This window comes from Haliotis cracherodii, unplaced genomic scaffold (assembly GCF_022045235.1).
Source record: "Haliotis cracherodii isolate W230 unplaced genomic scaffold, xgHalCrac1.p SCAF_10, whole genome shotgun sequence".
Lineage (NCBI taxonomy): Eukaryota > Metazoa > Mollusca > Gastropoda > Lepetellida > Haliotidae > Haliotis > Haliotis cracherodii.
The window spans coordinates 46,072,340-46,093,894 of NW_027266265.1; the positions used below are offsets into that span (position 1 = coordinate 46,072,340).

Sequence of the window (21,555 nt, forward strand, 5' to 3'; positions counted from 1 at the left end):
AGGGAATCACAGTTAGTTGGAGCCAGAGTCAGAGGGAATCACAGTGAGTTGGAGCCAGAGTCAGAGGGGATCACAATGAGTTGGAGCCAGAATCAACGGGGATCACAGTGAGTTGGGGCCATAGTCAGAGGGGATTACAATGAGTTGGAGACAGAGTCAGAGGGGATCACAGTGAGTTGGGACCAGAATAAGAGGGAATTACAGTGAGTTGGAGCCAGAGTCAGAGGGGATCACAATGAGTTGGAGCCAGAGTCAGAGGGGATCAAAGTGAGTTGGGGCCAGAGTCAGAGGGGATCACAATGAGTTGGAGCCAGAATCAGAGGGGATCACAGTGAGTTGGGGCCAGAGTCAGAGGGGATCACAATGAGTTGGAGCCAGAATCAGAGGGGATCACAGTGAGTTGGAGCCAGAGTCACAGGGGGATCACAGTGAGTTGGGGCCAGAGTCAGAGCCATTGAGAGTGGGGTCATAGTCAAAGAGAAAGGGGGTCAGAGCCAGAGCGTATTTCAATGTTTAAACAGGAGGAAGATCAGGAATAGTAATCAAACGGAAAGAGTGCAATATTAATACCAGCTGCAGCCCCATAACACGAGGTGACATCACAGTGGGCAATGATTTTACGTACACTTCTACACATTTGTCTTGATGGTCAGCCCCTATTGGTAGCCTCTCTAGCAAACAAAACTGGAATTGTGGAGTTATTGATACCCAGATTATAGCTTAAATATATCACTCCAATTTCATTTGGAATTTACATCTTTGGTTATATTAGCATTTTTCATATGGCAATCATAATACTCCAATATGTTTTAAGTGACATTCAGAAAAATGAACTTAATTTTTTAATGAGAGGTGGGTCAGGTGAAATGGGGTTTTATGTCACATTCAAGATTATTGAACCTATATAGTGAGTGAGTGAGTATTGTTTTACGCCGCTTTTAGCAATATTCCAGCAATATCACGGCGGGGGACACCAAAAATGGGCTTCACACATTGTACCCATGTCGGGAATCAAACCCGGGTCTTCGGGGTGACGAGCGAACGCTTTAACCACTAGGCTACCTGACCGCCCGAACCTATATAGCGATGTGCATGCACATATGTGTGTATGTGTGTGTGGCTGCTTGTACTAGTCCCGGTCTATTACCAATTGTATAGTGCTAGCCCATTGAGATACCATGCCGTAGTCTAACACGAATACCTTACTCAGATAGTTTACTGACTCCAAGCCGACCAGTCCTTGTTTTATCCCCTTAATGCTGAATCCCAGACAGGGTAACAACAAGTACTATTTTTTTAACGTATTTTGGAATGCTGCAGCCAGGGATCGAACGTACTAGTCCAGACTTATGCCAGTTTTATGGTGCTCGTCCACTGTGATACAAAGCTGCAGTTTGAACGTTCAGATGGATACCTCCAACCCAAACAGTCCTTGTTGTATCACCTTAATGCCCAACACCAGACAGGGTAACAAGTACCATCTTTAAATCTCATTTTGCACTGCGCCACCAGGTGGTTGAACCACTGGCCTTTACTTTATCGACAACATAGCGAATTTCAAACAATATGAAACATGCACGCAACACTCTAATTGACTGAATGGAGTTTTATTACAAGATGAAAGTTTTAGAAATATATTTTACAACAATGACAAGCATCCGATCTAGGCAAATTTACAATCAATAGATAGGCTGCATCTACACAGGTCCTCATTATATTGCTATTTACAAAAGCCTTACCTGAAAACAACTAAAAACAAAGTCTTCAACTTTGTAATATTACAGTGAGCACTCTGTATTGGCTTGCCATGGCAATATTCATTCTGGCTGCTATGTCCATATTGATGTGGAGATATCACACTAATAATGAAGAATATGAATTTGTCTGAAATAATTAACCATGCATACAAACCTTTAGGGTTTTCAGTTTGAGAAAATGCACCTGTGACTGGCAATGACATGAAACATTTTACCATGGTTACTAACAAAGCTTCAGTGTCTTCAGTTTCCAGGCTTGTTACAGTGTGTTCTATGTTACATCAGTCAATAGATATCAGCTTCTAATCACAAACAACAGCTTCATCACATGCCCTGGGTGTTGCCCTGGGCATGCTAACTCATCTACCACACAACTCTGCATCCTATGTACAATTATATTACAGTTACATAATACACTTGCACCAGACCATTCCAACTGTTGCCTTAAACTCTCAGAAATATAGGTAACCATAAATTAACTTTATTGCCTATATAAATGACAGAAGGGCACAGTATACATTGTCAAAAAGAATCTGTGACCATCTCAAAACAATCCACAAAATAATCTTTCAAACTAAGGGCAATACTAGTAAACAGGCCATTGCTGTACATCTGCTTGCAAACATGACAAATATTTTAAGATGAAATGCAATTAATCACAGGTTTCCTTTCAAAGGTTGGCTGCTTGTCACTTATGTCGTGAGTTAGTTAATTTGGGTTTGCACCACACTAAGTGTTAATTCAGGGACACCAGGGATCTGCATTACTCAGTGTACCCTTTTGGAAATCTAAAATGTTCAGCATGAGCACTGAACTACACCACCCCTTCCGTGTTAAGATGGAGTTGCAGTAGTCAAAGGAAAACAACAGTTTACATCACAGCTTGTTGTCACTCTTACATCTCAAAACTTCAGACAACATGTGCCCTTCAAATTACCTTGCATCGACATTATCATACAAATAGAGCCAGATCTGAAACTACTTATAAATCAAGTACTTAATTCTTAGAAAAAAATGCATCTCTAACTGAAGCTATTGAAGTTCAAAAGTTCAAGAGTGTTTTCCAAAGATATCACTGATACCCTATCAGTCACAAGATTGAAGTTTCAGTATTGAGACAAACAGAAACTATTTTCAATATTCAGACATAATCAAGATTCAGATATTTGTGGCTGATTTCTAAAGTTGGTAATAGTCCCACTGAGATTTAGAAAGAACGTTCTAACATGAGTAATACCTCTTTTAGCAATATTCCAGCCATGTCATGATGCCTGGCCTTGACATGTACATGTAGGGAAATAAACAAGTTAAATGGGTTACCAAGCAATTTTGTTTACATAAACCTAAAAATAGATCATGCCCACCACAAGACAACTGTTTCCTGATTGGCTGAAAAAAAAAGTAGGCATGGCTTGGGATGCATTAATGCTCTGAATGATTTCCCTTATGTTGTATACAGTTTTTAGTGATTATTATCAAATAAACAGTCAGTGAAGTTATCATTGTTGACTTATTTATCTGTTTTTGCGTTTATGGAGGCATAAATGTAAATATTGAAGTCACTTCTTAAATGAACCAAAGTGTGGAGAGTGACAAGCTAATGCTTTAACAACCAGGCTACCCACCATTCCTGGTCATATGATGCACTGCTAACATTTCCCTCACTCATCTGTCACATTTCTAATGAATTTATACTCCTACATTCGTCACTGGTATAGCTGTGGTAAGTTACAATAACCACTGGCACTATTTTCCATTTACATCATCACAATGTACTAGTGATATCCAGTCTTCTGTTGATGGTTGAGCTACGGTAGGTGAAATTAACTATAATACAAGCTGTCGAATAAAAATATTAAAAGATATTTACAACACATACACGCATTAGCATTCTAACGCATGAAAAACAAGATATAGTACCAAGATTTCCTCCAAGTTATATTTCAAGAAGTAGAAATGCATATGAATTGCCAAACAAGCTTAAGAGTGTTTTCTTAACACATGACAGCCTACTATTTTTCAAACACCTCTTCAATTTAGGTGTTGTAAAGTACTATATTTGTTGTATCAAAGACAAGTGTAAAATACACAACAGAAAGTATGAAATGTAAATCATCATTTAACAAAGTCATACCTATGCATTCCCTTTTCAAATTTACATAAGAAAATGTCAACTGGGACATAATGTCACATGGTTGTTTTATGTGTACTGTTTATTTCTTTAATAATACTAGCACTCAGTTACTATATTGTAATATCTTACTTCGAAGTTGTCATGCCTCCAATCAGCATGCTCATCTTCAAAATTATTTTGAAACTGAACTGAACTGTATGACTTGACTCATGTCTTCCAAAACCTCAGTGAAAACAAAACATTCCAACAAATATGACAAATATTTTGTTAATCACGCTACCAAATATATGTTAAGAAATATTAAAGCATCTATGACTGACTGTTAACAATTGACAAATTTTCAATAAGAACACAGCAATTTCTACAACTGACGTAGGATAAAAATGATTACCAGCACACAAACATTGCAATACAAAATATTGCAGCTACATGATTTATTTCCAGTTTCCTATGTTATCCACTGTGTACAGCAAAGAATTTGCTCGCAATTCAAGATGATCAGTAGGATGAATGTGTACTGTACAAAGTAGTAATTATCACAGTGACATAATAAACATTCACAAGTTCACTATATGGGTAAATACACCGCTTGATCGTCTGTCAATAAGTTCCTGACAGAGTTTGGTGATGCTACTGGCAATGAATGACACACGCAGCTAACTATATACATCCTCATTTTCTCTAAATGATGCATTCACAGGTGAATGGAGGGTCATCATTGCCAATCCTGTCTATGCCATCAGCATATAGGTACTCAGAGACATCTCACATAACATCTCATTCACAGTGTTATAAAATGAACTGTTTTCACCTGCATTTTCTGGGAGGCTGGGCCCAATTTCATGAAGAATTTGGGGACTAGATTATACCTTGGACAGCTCATGTGGTCTCAATATTGGATAACTGCAACATGCAGTGTTGGGTTTCAGCATACCTAAAGAATATATGAAATATGACACTCTTCAATTTTATGAAGTTCCTAGAAAGTATTGTCATGGTGTTTATGTGTAGAAGTGTGGTCCAGAACACAGCAGCTTAAGGATACCAGCAGCAGTTTTCAGTCCATATGTAACAAACCAACAAATCTTTGTTCATTAGCATACTGTGAGTGAGTGAGTGAGTGAGTTGGGTTTAACGCCGCTTTAAACAGTTTTACAGTTATATCACGGCGTGTCAGCTTAATGTGGGAGGAAAGCCCGAAGTGATGCAGGTCTCAGACGTTTACCACTTCGTTGAAACCCATGAGCACGGGTATGGTGCTGACAAACCTAGAAACATAATCGGGGTGAACCGGGATTCGAACCCACAATCATAGGTTTCTGGCATGTCCAAGGGACGCAACTCTGCACAGCGAAACGCGGCGCCTTAGACGACTGGGCCACCCGTGCCCCCTTTAGCATACTGTGAACCATTGTCATTGGGTGTTGTATTTTCTATAGTTCATGAGCAATTTCGGTTTTACAACCAGCTGAGGGAATCGATAGAACTTGACTTCACACCAACAGGATCAAAGTTGTGGGAAGTTGAAAGGCATCGTACCTTTATTCAGAATTCTATTTAAGTCCTTGATTGAAAATAAGCATTAGTGGTGTTCCAAAGTAAAACTGATCCAACATGTAAAATGTTACAAATCAAATTACCACTTTGACAACACTCACAACTTAACCAAACATTTTAACCAGTTATTGCAGATTGTCATCTGGTGGGGTTTTACAGGATATATTTGAAGCCTCACTTGATAAACACAGCACTTACCAACATATACATGACATAAATTACACAAATAAGTAACCATGGTAACAGTGAATAATGTACACTTGGTGCTGTACTCTATCCTTCCTGTCCAAAATCTTCTGTAAACTTAACCAACTTCTTCAAGTCATCTTCATTAACTGTGGGTTTGGACGTTGCTAAGGACATCAGCATATCAGTCTGAAATTAACATCAAACATAATATCATTACGCTTTTCTTTACACTTATGCATACTCATGATTTGTTTGTTTGTTTGTTTGTTGTTTAACGCCGCACTCAGCAATATTCCAGCTTTATGATGGCGCACTGTATATAATCTAGTTTGAACCAGACAATCCAGTGATTGACACGCAATTGGGATACGATGACATGCATCATCAACCAAGTCAGCAAGCCTGACCACCTGATCCCGTTAGTCGCCTCTTACGACAAGCATAGTCGCCTTTTACGGCAAGTATGGGTTGCTGAAGACCTATTCTACCCCGGATCTTCACGGGTCTCATACTCATGAATAAAGCAGACATGAAAAGTAAGTTAAACACATTAAGATTCAAGTATAAGTAAGTAACTGAACATGTCGTTTGTTTCTTTCTTTAGTTTATGCCACATTCAGCAATATTCCAGCTATATGATGGCGGTCTGTAAATGTCTTGACCAGACAATCCAGTGATTGATATCATGAACATTAATCTATGCATCAACCAAGTCAGCGAGCATGACCACCCGATCCTGTGAGTTAGCCTCTTATGATAAATATGCTTTGGTGGAGACAATTCTAACCTGCATCTTGACAGTGGGATCAGGATTGTCAATTAGACAATAAAATATTATTTCTACTTATCCTGACTCATACTCATTGCTTATCTCTACTCATTTCCGAAAGGCAGTGGAAACTTCCTGAACTGTGTTCTCGGAGAACAGAGAAAACATCTCAGCCGAAAGCACCCTTGACCAAGCACGGTTACTCGTCACGATCTCATTTCCCATACACATTTCCTGTTTCGTCCGAAACAAGAGCAAGAGGAGACGGCTGAGTGGGCGCTTTAGTGTTGGAGTCAGGATAAGTATTAATAATATTTTTATCCGAAAAAATACATATTTTATCTTATCCTGACTCATACTTATGGCTTGAATCCTACGGTTGGTGGTGGGTTTCACCAGACCAAAATCTTTTCACTAACTCCTGATAACATGATATTTTTCTTTACTTCTTCAGTATATCAAAACAGGGTACAACCTCCTTCTTGTGAAAGAGAGAAGTAAATATGTTAGACTTTAAAACAGAAAGTCCCATATTTACAGCTATCTTGGTCAGAAAGTTATATGCACTCTGGTAATGGAAAACATATGCCCATTGTGTGACCTTAAACAATCCTCTGCCTCTAGCTTCATTAACAAGACAGTTACATGCATTTCTTGTCTAACTTTGGCCTTCAATCTTTTAACTTGAGCTGACAAATATGTTATTACAAATGTCACTGGAGAATACTGAAAATACAGTCTCATTAATACTTCTAACAAGTCTTTTAACAAGACACATGGCAAATATTGAGGAATGTGCTTATAAGTCATTAATAATCATTAAAAAAAATGATCTTCTGATTTATCAAAATCAAGTATTCCTGAGTTTAACACCATGTCTTACAACAACCTTGGTGACCTTGATCATGTTGACATCAGTCAAATGATAATGACCAAAGTCAATGACCTTTAAAGAGAATGACATTTGGCACAGACATGACATGAGCAACATGGAGTCAAGAGTAAGCGAGTGAGTATGTTTTTACGCCGCTTTTAGCAATATTCCAGCAATATCATGGCTTGGCACACCAGAAATGGGCTTCACACATTGTACCCATGTCGGAAATCAAACACAGGTCTTCAAAGTGAGAAGTGAACGCTTCAACCACTAGGCTACCCGACTGTCCCGGGAGTCAAGTGCATCGCAAACAAATACAACAAGAGCGACAATTACCTTTGATACTATAGGTTCTAGTAGCTTGTCTCCATCTACACTAGTCCAGCTCATCTCCATAGCACCGGGAGCACCAGGTGAGCAGGGAGTTAGGAGGTCATCACGTATCACACTAGGATCAGATCGGCACGGACCACGCACCTGCACAAAAACAGACAAGACACATGAACACTATTTTCACATTTGTCTCATAAGTAGTTAATACAAAATGACATTGTACTACTTTTGCCAACAAAAACCATTCACTGCACCTACAATGGATATATGCTGGGCATACTGTAGACAGGGCCAAACTGTGACCTGGCTTACTTTTTGTGATAATGTTCCCCGCTCGCACAACTGCTGGAGCTTTTGCTCCGGTTCCAGTGATATATAGATGTTTTATGATAAGTAACTGCAACATTGCAAACTGGGATGCTATACTACTCAAAAAAAGTTAAAGACCACTTGACTCTTTCATGGGACTTAAGTTAATTTGTCATGGCATGACAGATTAACTATAGAAATATGAATGAATCAGGTCGTCCTTAACCATTTTAGCATATACCACATTTACTCAACCGCTCCATTACCCATACAATTGCAGTATGCGCCTTTAGCCACTAGTTTGCAGTCCAAATTTAGTAAAATTCTGTTTGGTCTAGTATTCTCAACGAAAAACACTAAAATCTACTCAAAATGATTCTAAAAGCCATGTTCAAGCTAGAAGACTCAAATGAGATTGGCTCCATATGTATGCTGAAACATACAGTCATACATCAGTGATGCTTAAATGGTCTTACTATGTGCTCATTCACACTTTTATGGGAGGAATAAAAATACATACAATTTAGCCAACTGGAAATATGCTTGCACTACATTCATAAATGGTATCAGACCCATCCCAGTATTTTACCAAAGGTCCCCAAACTAATCTGAAACCAGATCATGATTAATAGCAGTGATCATCAATGAGTGTTGTTCTTACTCTTCTGAAATGAGTAGCTGTCTGTACTTTCCTCACAGGCTGCATGAGAGCATCTCGGACGACAATACTGATATCAGCACCAGAGAACCTGCACACACAAGGAAAAAATTCACTGCATGCCACATCAATAGATTTCTATGTAATCCATGAACAAGAGACAAGAAAAATAACTTGTCTGTCATGATGTTATGAATGATAAAATTACATGCTAAGGGGCAGTTTCACAATAGTGGGAAGTAAAACAACTGTTATATTACAGATACCCAGGGCCCAGTCAACCAAGTCAAATGCAAACACCCATCAACTAAATCGAGCCATTCAACTCATGATAGCCATAGTACCTACCAATCTACCTAGTTCCATGGACATACCCGTCTACCCAATTGACCTAGTTCAGTAAACTACACATCTTCCCAGTTCCATGGACCCATCCATCTACCAAACTGACCTAGTTCCATGAACCTACCAAACTGACCTAGTTCCATGAACCTATCGATCTACCCAGTTCCATGGACCTATCAATCTAACCAGTTCCATGGACCTACCCATCTACTAAACTGACCTAGTTCCATGGACCTATCGATCTACCCAGTTCCATGGACCTATCAATCTAACCAGTTCCATGGACCTACCCATCTACCAAACTGACCTAGTTCCATGGACCTATCCAACTGACCTAGTTCCATGAACCTACCCAACTGACCTAGTACCATGAACCTACCCATCTACCCAGTTCCATGGACCTATCCATCTATACAGATCCATGGACCTATCCATCTAACTAGTTCCATGGACCTACCCATCTACCCAACTGACCTAGTTCCATGAACCTACCAAACTGACCTAGTTCCATGAACCCTATCAATCTACCCAGTTCCATGGACCTACCCATCTACCCAGTTCCATGGACCTACCCATCTACCCAAATGACCAAGATCCATGAACCTACCAAACTGACCTAGTTCCATGAACCTACCCAACTGACCTAGTACCATGAACCTACCCATCTACTCAGTTCCATGGACCTATCCATCTATACAGATCCATGGACCTATCCATCTAACTAGTTCCATGGACCAACCCATCTACCAAACTGACCTAGTTCCATGAACCTACCAAACTGACTAGTTCCATGAACCTACCCATCTACCCAACTGACCTAGTTCCATGAACCTACCAAACTGACCTAGTTCCATGAACCTACCAATCTACCCAGTCCCATGGACCTACCCATCTACCCAGTTCCATGGACCTACCCATCTACCAAACTGACCTAGTTCCATGGACCTACCCATCTACCCAACTGACCTAGTTCCATGAACCTACCAAACTGACCTAGTTCCATGAACCTACCAATCTACCCAGTCCCATGGACCTACCCATCTACCCAGTTCCATGGACCTACCCATCTACCAAATTGACCTAGTTCCCGGGACCTACCCATCTACCCAACTGACCTAGTTCCATGAACCTACCAATCAACCCAGTCCCATGGACCTACACATCTACCCAGTTCCATGGACCTACCTGTCTACCAAACTGACCTACCCATCTACCAAACTAACCTAGTTCCGTGGATTAATCTATCTACCCAACTGACCCAGTTCCATGGACCTACCCATCTACCAAACTAACCTAGTTCCATTGACCTACCCATCTACCCAGTTCGTGGACCTACCCGTCTACCCAACTGATCTAGTTTCGTGGACCTATCAATCTACCCAGTTGACCTAGTTCTGTGCGCCTATTAATCTACCAAACTGACCCCACCCATCTACCTAGTTCCATGGACCTACCCTTCTGTCTTCATCCCCAGTTCTCTGAAATCTTCATCATTCAGCTGGTGTGGTGTGGTGCCAAGATGCAGTTTGAACATCTCAGTCCTGGCTGGAGCCTCAGGGAGGGGGATATAGATTCTCTTCTCAAATCTGAAACATTGTAGCATTTCCTCATCAATAACTTGACACTCTTGAAAAACATGAAATATGTAATGTTGGTTCCCTGAATAGATTGAAACACTGGGCTTCAACCAAGAGTTGCCACAAGACTCATCTTCAAGCTTGTATGAATGTAAAAGGAAATCAAGAAGATGAATAAAGTCAGTGTTCCCACTGGCTTTTGAAACAGCCAGTTCTAGTGGACTGGCCACACTAAAAATTATCAGTCCCTCCTAATTTTTGTCAGTCCCAACTTTCAACAGTTAAAAAAATGTATAAAAATTACCTGGTCTTAATTCATTCACACAAAGTTAAGTCAATATTTTCTCCTTTATTTTTGTATTTCAAGTCGCTACAAATATATATTTAACCTCAAACCAAAGCAAAATGTTATTTCCTTGCACTTAAAATAGATAAGGGGAAACCCTGAAGGTAACAGACGAGCTGACTTCATTCGAAAAATATACTTGTATGAATGTCACCGATGTTTTGTTCAACAGCAAAGATTTATAAGGTACTCTATTTGCCGGTCCACAGGGACTGGCAGTCACACGAATTACCGGTCCTTGTCAAATTTTACCGGTAAAAAAATGGTTATTACCGGTAAACAGGAAGACAGATAAAGTCAACAATGACATACTTTGAAAATATTAAACCGAGAAACTATGTGGAATTACACATATTACCTTTCCCTGCTAAGTAACTGGGTAAATTGTTACTATGGCTTGCCTTGGTAAACATTAATTCAAAGTAGGCACATAACTTGTGCTAAACAATTGCGCAGAGAGTAACTAAATTTGGTAACAATTGTTTTTCAATGTAGGGCATGTTGATCACATAGAGAAATGTCATTTCATCAACCTTATAATCTGTCCATGTCATATAAAATCACCTGTGATGTCATGATGAAAGGTTGACACCATGTGTTAAGAGACACATACCTTCTCCTGATAGCTGAGTCAAGACTCCATGGGATATTTGTTGCTCCAAGGACGAGAACATTGTCATTGTCATTCCCGACTCCCTGCATCTGGACTAGAAACTCTGTTTTGATTCTCCGAGCTGACTCTGACTCATTCTCACTACGAGAGCCACAAAGGGCATCTACCTCATCAATGAAGATGATGCTTGGTTTGTTCTCTCGTGCAAGTTCAAACAGTGTCTTCACTAATCTGAAAAACAAAGCCTATCTTGAAGGATTATCTTCATTGAAATACACTAATGCTGATTACTGTCATTTCCCACTGTGGTTTTCTTTTCAATCAAATGGAAGGACATCTACAAACATTCAGGAATCATGATAAACAGAAAAAAACCGACACTTTTTAAAACCTAAATAAAACACGAAACTCACTACATAGATCTTTATAATGTTCCTGTGTGTGTAAATATTCTAGTATTCAAAGTCAGCAATACACCGTCAATATTACAGAGGCTTGTAAATAATCCAGTCTTGGCCAGACCAATGATCGTTAATAACACGAGCAGTGAACTAAGTTGACGGGTACAGTGATGGTTTAACTGAGAGGTCATGCACCCAATCCTCATCTAGTCACCCCTTCCACAACCACAGGGTACTTGGGATGCGTTCTGGTTGTCTACTTTCAATTGTGGAAAGGTGTGCTCAGACATAGGTTAGAAGCTCTTAGTGTTAAAAGTGCTAAATCAGACATAACTACTTTCATGCGATGATACACAAGCCCAAACTACAACCCAAAAATATGTGACATACTTTTCACTCTCTCCCAGCCATTTGGAGACAAGATCTGAAGATGACACAGAGAAGAAGGTGGAGTTGTTGGCCTCCGTAGCAACGGCCTTGGCTAAGAAGGATTTGCCAGTTCCTGGGGGCTGAAATTACAATCAACCTAATTTATCTTGAATGTTTGAATGTCAAGGACCATGTGTCTATCATGACCATGATGATAAAAGCATACTTACTTTGGATGACACAGCAACGTTCATGCATAGACTACTACCAGACTACTAACAAACTTCCAAATACAAGCTTGTAAAGAAAACCAGTGACTGAAAGCATGAGCAGCAATTCATGTCATCGGGGTATGATAATACGCAATCTGCCAAATCACCAACCGAGGCCACCATTCCATTTTTTGTCGAAACTAAGACATACACAATTTACATGGGAATAATTCTACCCGGGAACCCTGATATTAGTGATTAGTGAACTTACCCCAAAAAGAAGAATTCCTCGCCATGGTTTTCTGTTGCCTAAAACACACACAAACAAAACTTTCAGAACATTTCTAGGTTTTTTTTTAGTAGTATAGTAAAAGATTCTCGCATTCGTTCCATGTAATAAATTGAAACACATCAACATCAAGATTGGCTGTTCATGAGACAAGAGTCCCATCCACTGCTCCACTATTAACCAATCCCTATTGCCTCTTACAACATGTACAAAATAAATCAAAAGACATAGTTCACTATTTGTAACCTAAAATAATTACTGTTCGTTTCATTTTTGCATTAAAGGACAACATGGAAATTATGAACATGTTGAACTAATCAGTTCTGATACATACCGTATTTGACGTAATAAACGCCCAGCGCTCTCAAAATTAGAAATATGGGGGCTGTTATTAGAATATTATTTTGGTGAAAAAAACAGAGTTGAAAGATAAATTTCGTGGTTAATGCTGACAGCCTGAAATGTTTATATACGACAGATAATTTTTCAAGAATTTAATTGCCCATAATTAAAGGTTCATATAACACACGAGTACGTATTATACGAGGATAAATAAGTCTTGTGTACATTGATCAATCGGAAGGGGTGCTAATTGGGAGTGTTCACTAGCCAATATATTAGCAAACATCGCTGTGGGCGCTTATTAGAGCAGGGCGCTTATTACATCGAATACAGTAACTAAACAAGTCATACAGAATGGCATAATCAGCCGTACATACCTGTGAACAAATGTGGGAACTTGACAGGCAGAATAACAGCTTCTTTTAAGGCTTCCTTGGCTCCCTCAAGACCAGCTACGTCCTCCCACCGGATATTCGGCTTCTCCATTACAATAGCTCCTGGAGACAGAAACACCATTTAATAATAGGCTTGTTGGTTTGTTGTTTAATGCTGCATTCAGCAATAGTCCAGCAATATAACAGCGGTAAGTAAATACTGGTCCACACAACTGGGATACAATGACACGCTTTCAACAACAGCACCAAGTCTGACCATAGGATCCATTTAGTCGCCACTTGAAACAAGCATCGGTTGCTGGGGATCGTCACAGGTGAATGATATACTGATTTAGGCTTGAGTAATAATTGGCTTCAGATAGAATAAAACAATTATTGCTCTACATGCTCAAACAGTTTTCATACTTCAAGACAAAAATCATTTCTGAAGGTTCTTCTTAAACATGCTCAAATTGGCTAAAACATTAGAGATTTGGCAATAGTATCCCCTTTTCAAAGTTATGGTAGTTGTAACACTGACCTGTCAGCTGAGTCTGGAATTTTTTCTTTTCTGGGTCTTTGTCGGAGTCTTCATCACTTGAATCATCATTGTTCTTAGATTCTCTAAAATCAAGATGTAAACATGGCAATGTTAAGGGAAAGGAGAGTTCAAATCATGTAAAAAGTATTCAGTAGCTGTATTCACTGCACTTGGCCACAATCCACTAAAAACTGACGCCATGGAGTTTCTGGAGCAGAATAGGTTCTCTGTACCAATACGGTCGAAACAACAGACTAATGATGATCCGAAGGCTAAAAAGTATGACATGTCATATAGTGTGACACCCTGCCCTGAGGATGTGGATGTTATCATTACAGCGGTGGAACTATTGGGCAGTTTGGCAAGGACAACAGGATGAGAGCCAATTTCTATAGCTGTATCAATCACGGGTTTGACTCATTTTCTAGAGGCCACTGTAACACAGCTGGAATATTGTTTACTACAGTGTAATAGTGCATCTACTTGATCCAGTTACTTGGACACGCTGCAACAATAGTGACCATCCAATTACCATTTATAAAATAAATAAGATACTTGGGTTAATTCGGCTCTGGATCCAAAATGGTGGTTAATGCCAATAGTCGTTAACATCTTCATGACAAAAGAGAACCATCATTCTTACCCAGATTTCTTCCCACCAGAAGAACTCTCGCCATCCATCACTGGCTTCTTCTTGTTCTTCTTGTTGACATACTGCTTGAGCTTCTCTGCCCTTTCCAGGTACTGGATACATTTTCCTCGAATACTCTCCTTAGCTTTGTCACTCTGAGCCTCATCTAAAATCATGAAACAACCAAGTTAGTTTCTACAACATTCTAGCAATCAATTCTTTTGTTCCTATACATACCACGTGAGTGAGTGAGTGAGTGAGTGAGTGAATGAGTGAGTGGTTAGGTATTTGGGTGAGCAGGTATGGTATTGAACGGTATTCCAGTTAAAAACGGCCAGCTTGATGTGAGAGGAAAGCCCAAGTGACGTAGGTCTCAGACGTTTACCACTTTGGTAAAACCCACAACCGACAGTCACAGGCTTCTCTGCCCAAGGGATTCAACTCTGCACAGCAAATTGCTGCATCTCAGACTGGGCTAACCTTCACTGAAAGAGTCCCAGTAGTACGATTTATTCGTTTTCTTGGGTTCATGGTGTTACAAGACACTTCAGAACCAAGTGCACAACCAATATGAATCCGATACTATGACAGATGCAGCAACATACACAATGATCATGATGATATCAAGTTGATCACGTTCATGATAATGTAATTTCGTTGCGGGTAATCATGCAAGTAAAGCCAAACAAGTATTATGAGTTTCCGTCTTCAGCCCTTCCAAACATGGAGTAGGAAGATGGATTTATCATGTTTATATGGGTTTCTTAATGTGGTTTTTCACTCTCTTTTCTAAATGGTACTTTGCAGTATGTCAATAAAAGCCTGATTTCAAATGAAGATAATTACTGGTTCATCAACAGTGAAGTGTAACAAATTTATGCGAGTGGCAAAAATGTGGACACCATATATCATTGTGTATAAGGCGATTTTTTTGTACCTAGAATTAGGGGGCTTTCAAGGGGGACGTCTTATATACAGGGTTGAATAGTTTTGATGTTTTTCCCCGACACAAAGACATTACTGAGAGCACGTAATACTGGAAATACTGGAAATATATGTCAACAAATCTGTACTGAAGTACACAAATTAATCATGTAATTACACTGTCTGGTTATAAAAAGAGATCATTATATACCTGGACTGATGTTTGTAATCTATTTTATTAATTTTATTAAAATTTTCATTCAATATTGTTTATATTCATTTCGGCGAAATCATATGTGAAGTGATCAGAAGATCACACAACTCACCATTATTTACAGCAACCACGGTCATATTGCCGCTAATGAAGCCTTGAAACGAACTTTAGTGGATAGAGAATGGCTATATATATAATAAATGCCAGACACTGACTCACTGAAAGTCATATTTATTGTAGTTTGACTACTATATTTCAACACAAAGTTTTCGTTATCGCGAACAGGGGAGCATCAACGGTGATTGGTTAAATTGTTCCATACGAAAAAATATCCGGCAATAACAATCAGTTGTACCAAAGTGCTACCCTTATTAATTTATTTCAAATACATATAGTAAAGCTGAACTAAAATAACAACATATTGGAATAAATTATTCCTGATAAAATAATAGTTTCAGATACAATTCCTCCGATCATTGTATCCAAATTCTTAAAAGTTATATTTGTGTGTAATTTTTAACTGAATCACCGGTAGATTCCGAGGAAACGTGCATACAGCTGATTGCTACTTTCGGCTTAGTTTACAAGAAAATACAGACGGTAATCTTAATCTCTGCATATAAAACAACAGAACAGAATGAAACTGACACCATCAACATAGCCTGGACAGTTAAAATATAAAATTATAAAATTGACTATTTCTTACATTTGATGGCATGCAGGAAGTATTCTACTCCATGTTCATACAGACGTAGAGCCTCCTCGTAGTTTTTGTTCTTGTCCTCTTCGGTTGCCTTAGTAACAAGGTCAATTGCTTTCTGAAATATGTGAAAGAAGATAGTGAGTGAGTGAGTTAAATCACGGCGTGTCAGCTTGATGTGGGAGAAAAGCCCAAAGTGATGCAGGTCTTAGATGTTTACCACTTCGGTGAAACCAACGAGCATGGGTATGGTGATGACAAAACTAGAAACATAATCGGGGCGAAACAGGATTGAACCCACAATCATAGGTTTCTGGCGTGCCAAAGGGAAGCGACTCTGAACAGCAAAATGCGGCGCCTTAGATAAAAGTAAAAAGAGATGATGATATTCTGTGCTGTACATCAATGATGCTGGATGTCTCACTTGTTCATTCAGACATGTACATTATAAAAATATTTCAGTGTTTCACACATAACAATTCTAAGGAGCATCTGTATCTTCCGGTACACGGTATGCATACATGCCAGTAATTGGGGAGGTCATTGACTGGTCACTACTTTATTGATGCACCGACCGAAATATCTGACACAACAGACATTCATCATGTGGACAATGGGTATTACAGTTAACATCGTAATAATTTCCAAGCACCAAGTAATAATAATGAGTAATAATACTAATAATATTAATTATCATAACATTCATTTTTATCATCCCAGTTTTTACAATTTGTTAGCAATGACTATACCACACACATGTTATGATAATTAAGATCTCTTAGTCTTATTAATTTTAGGGGGTTCTGTAACAAATCTCAATAAAACAGATCTTTAACTCTGGTACAATATCTCTTTGCATCAAGATCATGTAATTAGAAGGTCGTGTCAGCATGGTCAGATGAACCCTGAGTGAACTTCCGACCGTACTTCCAAAAATGAAATATACCTGGGTTCTTGAGCCAATCAGAGGTCAGCATTCCAAAGATATTCAGCCTCATGTCTTAACCACCTCAATTAAAAATGTTCAATTTGTACCAATGAAAACTCAGTAAGAACACAAATATGAATTGGATCATACTCTTTCTTGGGTGTAGATGCCATGCCGCTCAGAAACAACAGGGTGTGTAACATATCCACAACACTATCACGGTGCAGCTTTATGTTTTGGCAGTTGGAAGTGACTGATTATATTTGTTTTCAAGCTACAGAAATCAGATTATGGTTGTTTGAATGTTTCACTCACTCATTCCAAGAATTTAGAAACATTGATGCTGATTGGCTGATTATAAAGTTCACCTGATGTGACATCCTATGGAGGTGTCCTCAGATCTTCACGCAGATAGGCATGGTATTGGTAATGACATTGATTAGTGCCACAAAGACTATAGTACTTGCTTATTCAATATGTATTTACAATTAAGAAGAGCATGATAACATGTGAGAAGTAGGCGAGGTAGAGAACAAACTTTTGCGATAATATTTACTAAACAAGGAGATTGACAGCTTTAATATTTAATTTCATGTTATTGTAAGCATTTTTTAACTACCTTAATGCTTTAATCAGTATTGTTGTAATTTTCTTGTATGATAACCTGAAGGCCAAACAGTGAATCACCTTGAATGTGAGAACAACAACAATTCCGAAACAACCTATCTGAATCAACTTAAGTATATGTTCATCAAATTATATAAAGAATATGTTTTGGATTATTTCATCGAGAAATCTATTTTCAAACATGAAAATATTAATACAAAAATTTATACCTGCATAAAATATGACAATAGGCCAAATATAAATAGTCAAAGCTAGGTGACCATGTTGACATACCATGATTTTGAGTCCAGGAAAATACATGCCAGTGCCATTGACATCTGATAATTTGGGCATGTTGAGTGGTTAGCGTGGTAAGTTTACCAAGTTAAGTATTCAGTTTGTTGCTTGTAATGTTTGATCACATTCCAGTGATCTACGAAATTAATATAGACATGATGGAACGGGTTTAAATGACTCAGGTGACTGTGAGTCGGGTCACATGCACCTGACCAATTTTATTTTCGATTCGAAACATACAAAAAGCTATATAATCACGATAATACGCACATGAGCAAATTACTAATACGGTATTTTAAATAGCCAAGATTCGTCATATTCCATACGAAAGCCTTGAAGGTGAAGAACATCCACGAGTAGCCTCAGACAAATATTTGTTTACATTTTAACCCATTGCGACATCTGCAAATGACAGGTACCCGGGACAGCCGTTAACGTCATGTCAGTGGTTAAATGGGTTTGAAATGATTACCACTTCTCTACACAAAACCAAGACAAACATTTCACTATCTCTTAATTTTAATATGACTGAAGAAAAGTAACTTTTCAATGTCCGCGTTGCGAAATAATACGGAACAAAACAAATGAGGAGGCGCGGCGATTCATTTAGCAGACGCCTGTCAGAATCAGAATAATACGAACCGAAAGACATATTTGCCGTATCTTACCTGAAGGGTACCTCCGGCCATTTGTGTATTTTACGATTAACAGCTAAATATTGGCCTTGTTGACGAATTATATTTCAATTCGAAAGCTTACTCTGTGATTCAGATAAACATGGCGTATTACTTCCGACAACCTGGTCACATGATCGTTTTCTAGGGGAGATAATATACTTATCAAGGTAGAAAGACCACGACAAAATTGGCATTCGTTACGCGTTATAAACAATGTTTCATGTAAAACAACGGAAACGTATTGAACGAACGATTGGAAACAAAATTTAAACAATGATACTCCTAGCTGTTACTTGAAATTAAACTAATACCCTACACGCTTCGCACAAATTGAACGTTAACCTTCTATTTCGATTGAATTTGATATCGAAATATTATTGGTTGATTGGCGAATAAATTGACAGACGGATTGGCCAAAAGTCAAAAACTTATGCATGAATTTTGTTTATACAAAAATGTAGTTGATTTCCAATACTTTCCAGCGTGTTTTTAAAGATAACACTAGGCAAAACATAGAGTATGTGTGAAAGCTATTTGACATACCATGATTTTGAGTCCAGGAAAGTACATCCCAGAGCCATTGATACCTGATAGTTTGGACATGCTGACTCCAGTCGTGTTTTCAACTTCAGTGTGGATATGTGTTTAACTCCACAGAAACATATCTTTTATAGTTGTGTCTTGGCCACATGGCTGTGATGCCATCGATCAACATAGAACTGTATAGTCAATGACTCATGTGACTGTGAATCTGGTCACATGCCTCGATTAACATAGAATGGTATTCATTGATTCACGTGACTGTGAATGAGGTCACATGTGCCTTACCATTTTCTTGGAACGTATATCATATGATCGAAGACGTATATCATTATAAGACAATCAAGACAATATAAGACATCAATGGGTGACAATCCAATGATTGACATCATGAGCATCGATCTACGCAATTGGGATACGATGACATGCATCAACAGAGTCACCGAGCCTGATCACGCTATCCGTTAGTAGCCTCTTACGACAAGCATAGTCGCCTTTTACGGCAAGCATGGGTTGCTGAAGATCAATTCTAACCCGGATCTTCACGGGTCGTATAATTTAAAACAAATAGAAAACCTGTGAAGTCCATTTTAAGTTCTAGGGAAAGACCATGGGGTCCATATCAAGTCCACTAAAACACCAATGCTATTTAGATTTTAAAAGAAAAAATACAGTTAGTTAATAAATACGGCGAATTGCTGGCCTTATACTGAGTCAACCTTGTCCGCGGCGCCTCATTCGATATGAGTTCGGAGTAACGCCGCTTTCAATAGTATTCCAGTTATATCACGGGGTGTCACTTTGATGTGGGAGGAAAGCCCGAAGTGATGCAGGTCTTAGACGTTTATCACTTCAGTGAAACCCATGAGCGCGGACATGGTGCTGACAAACCTAGTCACATAATTGGGTCGAACCGAGAGTCGAACCCAGGATCATGGGGGGGGGGTGGGGGGGGCATCACCAAATTGCGGCGCCTACGACGACTGGGCCACCGGTGGCCCCTATTCAACGTGAAAAAGGGGTTCATTGGTCTATTGTATTGCTACAAGAAATGTACACAAGAAAGTACACCCATGTCTTCGCACTTATCATTTTAATCTAGTCTGCGTCATACAGAATTTCATGTCTTTAGGGGTGGGAACAGGGTTATTATTTTTTTTTATAATTTGATAATATTTTTAAATTGTTTTTACAGAATTTCAAATGGTATGTGATATTTAGAAATGACTGTGATGAACTATATACTTTGTTATTTATCGGTTCATTCTCAGTTTTCCCTAACCCTATAAAGATGACCTGATGGCCCATCAATTAAAGCCTTTGTCTTCGTCCATTAAGTCCAGTCTTCGTGTCTCTTGCAGTGATGTTACTGACATATTGCAAAAGCGGTGGAAATACCATTCCATCACAATCTCAATAAAATCAGACCTTACTGCTCGTTACCGCTATGAGTGTAGCAATGTCATTGTGTATGGGTAGCGAGCACTAAGTACTACTTGAAATGACACGGCATAGTCCAGTCATACGAAGACAGACAAACCGGTGACTGACATCATGAACATGGGTCAACACGATTGGGATACCGGTAGAAGCATGCAAATTACCGTGTCACCGAACCTGTCCACCCAATCCATTTAGTCGCCTAATACGACAAAGCATGCGGCGGACCTATAGTTTCTTACCCAGAATGCCAAGAGAATTGAATGTACCGTTTTGTTCTTTTAAATATAAATATTTATTCAGCATGGATGCATGCCATCGGTCCATACAGCTTCAGTTACAATGCAGCCAACTAGCAGTCTTTGAATTGCACATTAACACTACTGTTTCATAATTGCATTGCATGAACTACAAACATTGCCAAATGTCTAACAACTTCAATGTTGTCAACAGACATTAGTGTATTATATTTCTGTCAAGTGGAATGTACATAGCATTTCTTGTAAAGATACATTTAACGCAGATGTACATATTCCTCACAAACCAGCAGAAAGTTAATACTTTACAGATTCTTTCTTCTCTTGTTCTTTAAAAAAATATTATATG

General features: G+C 38.9%; 1 protein-coding gene across 1 annotated transcript; it reads right to left on the reverse strand.

Moving 5' to 3' along the window:
- Nucleotides 1-1,591: 1,591 nt before the first annotated feature.
- LOC139454440 (vacuolar protein sorting-associated protein 4-like) lies at nt 1,592-19,089 on the reverse strand. The gene is made up of 12 exons (XM_071236143.1): nt 18,961-19,089; nt 16,468-16,579; nt 14,636-14,789; nt 13,993-14,075; nt 13,455-13,574; nt 12,718-12,755; nt 12,256-12,374; nt 11,465-11,695; nt 10,383-10,514; nt 8,587-8,674; nt 7,620-7,760; nt 1,592-5,823 (listed from the first exon to the last, which is right to left on the reverse strand). Exons 1-12 carry the CDS (start codon nt 18,979-18,981, stop codon nt 5,722-5,724), a joined length of 1,341 nt encoding a protein of 446 aa, XP_071092244.1. The 5' UTR covers nt 18,982-19,089; the 3' UTR covers nt 1,592-5,721.
- Between the last annotated feature and the right edge of the window lie 2,466 nt (nt 19,090-21,555).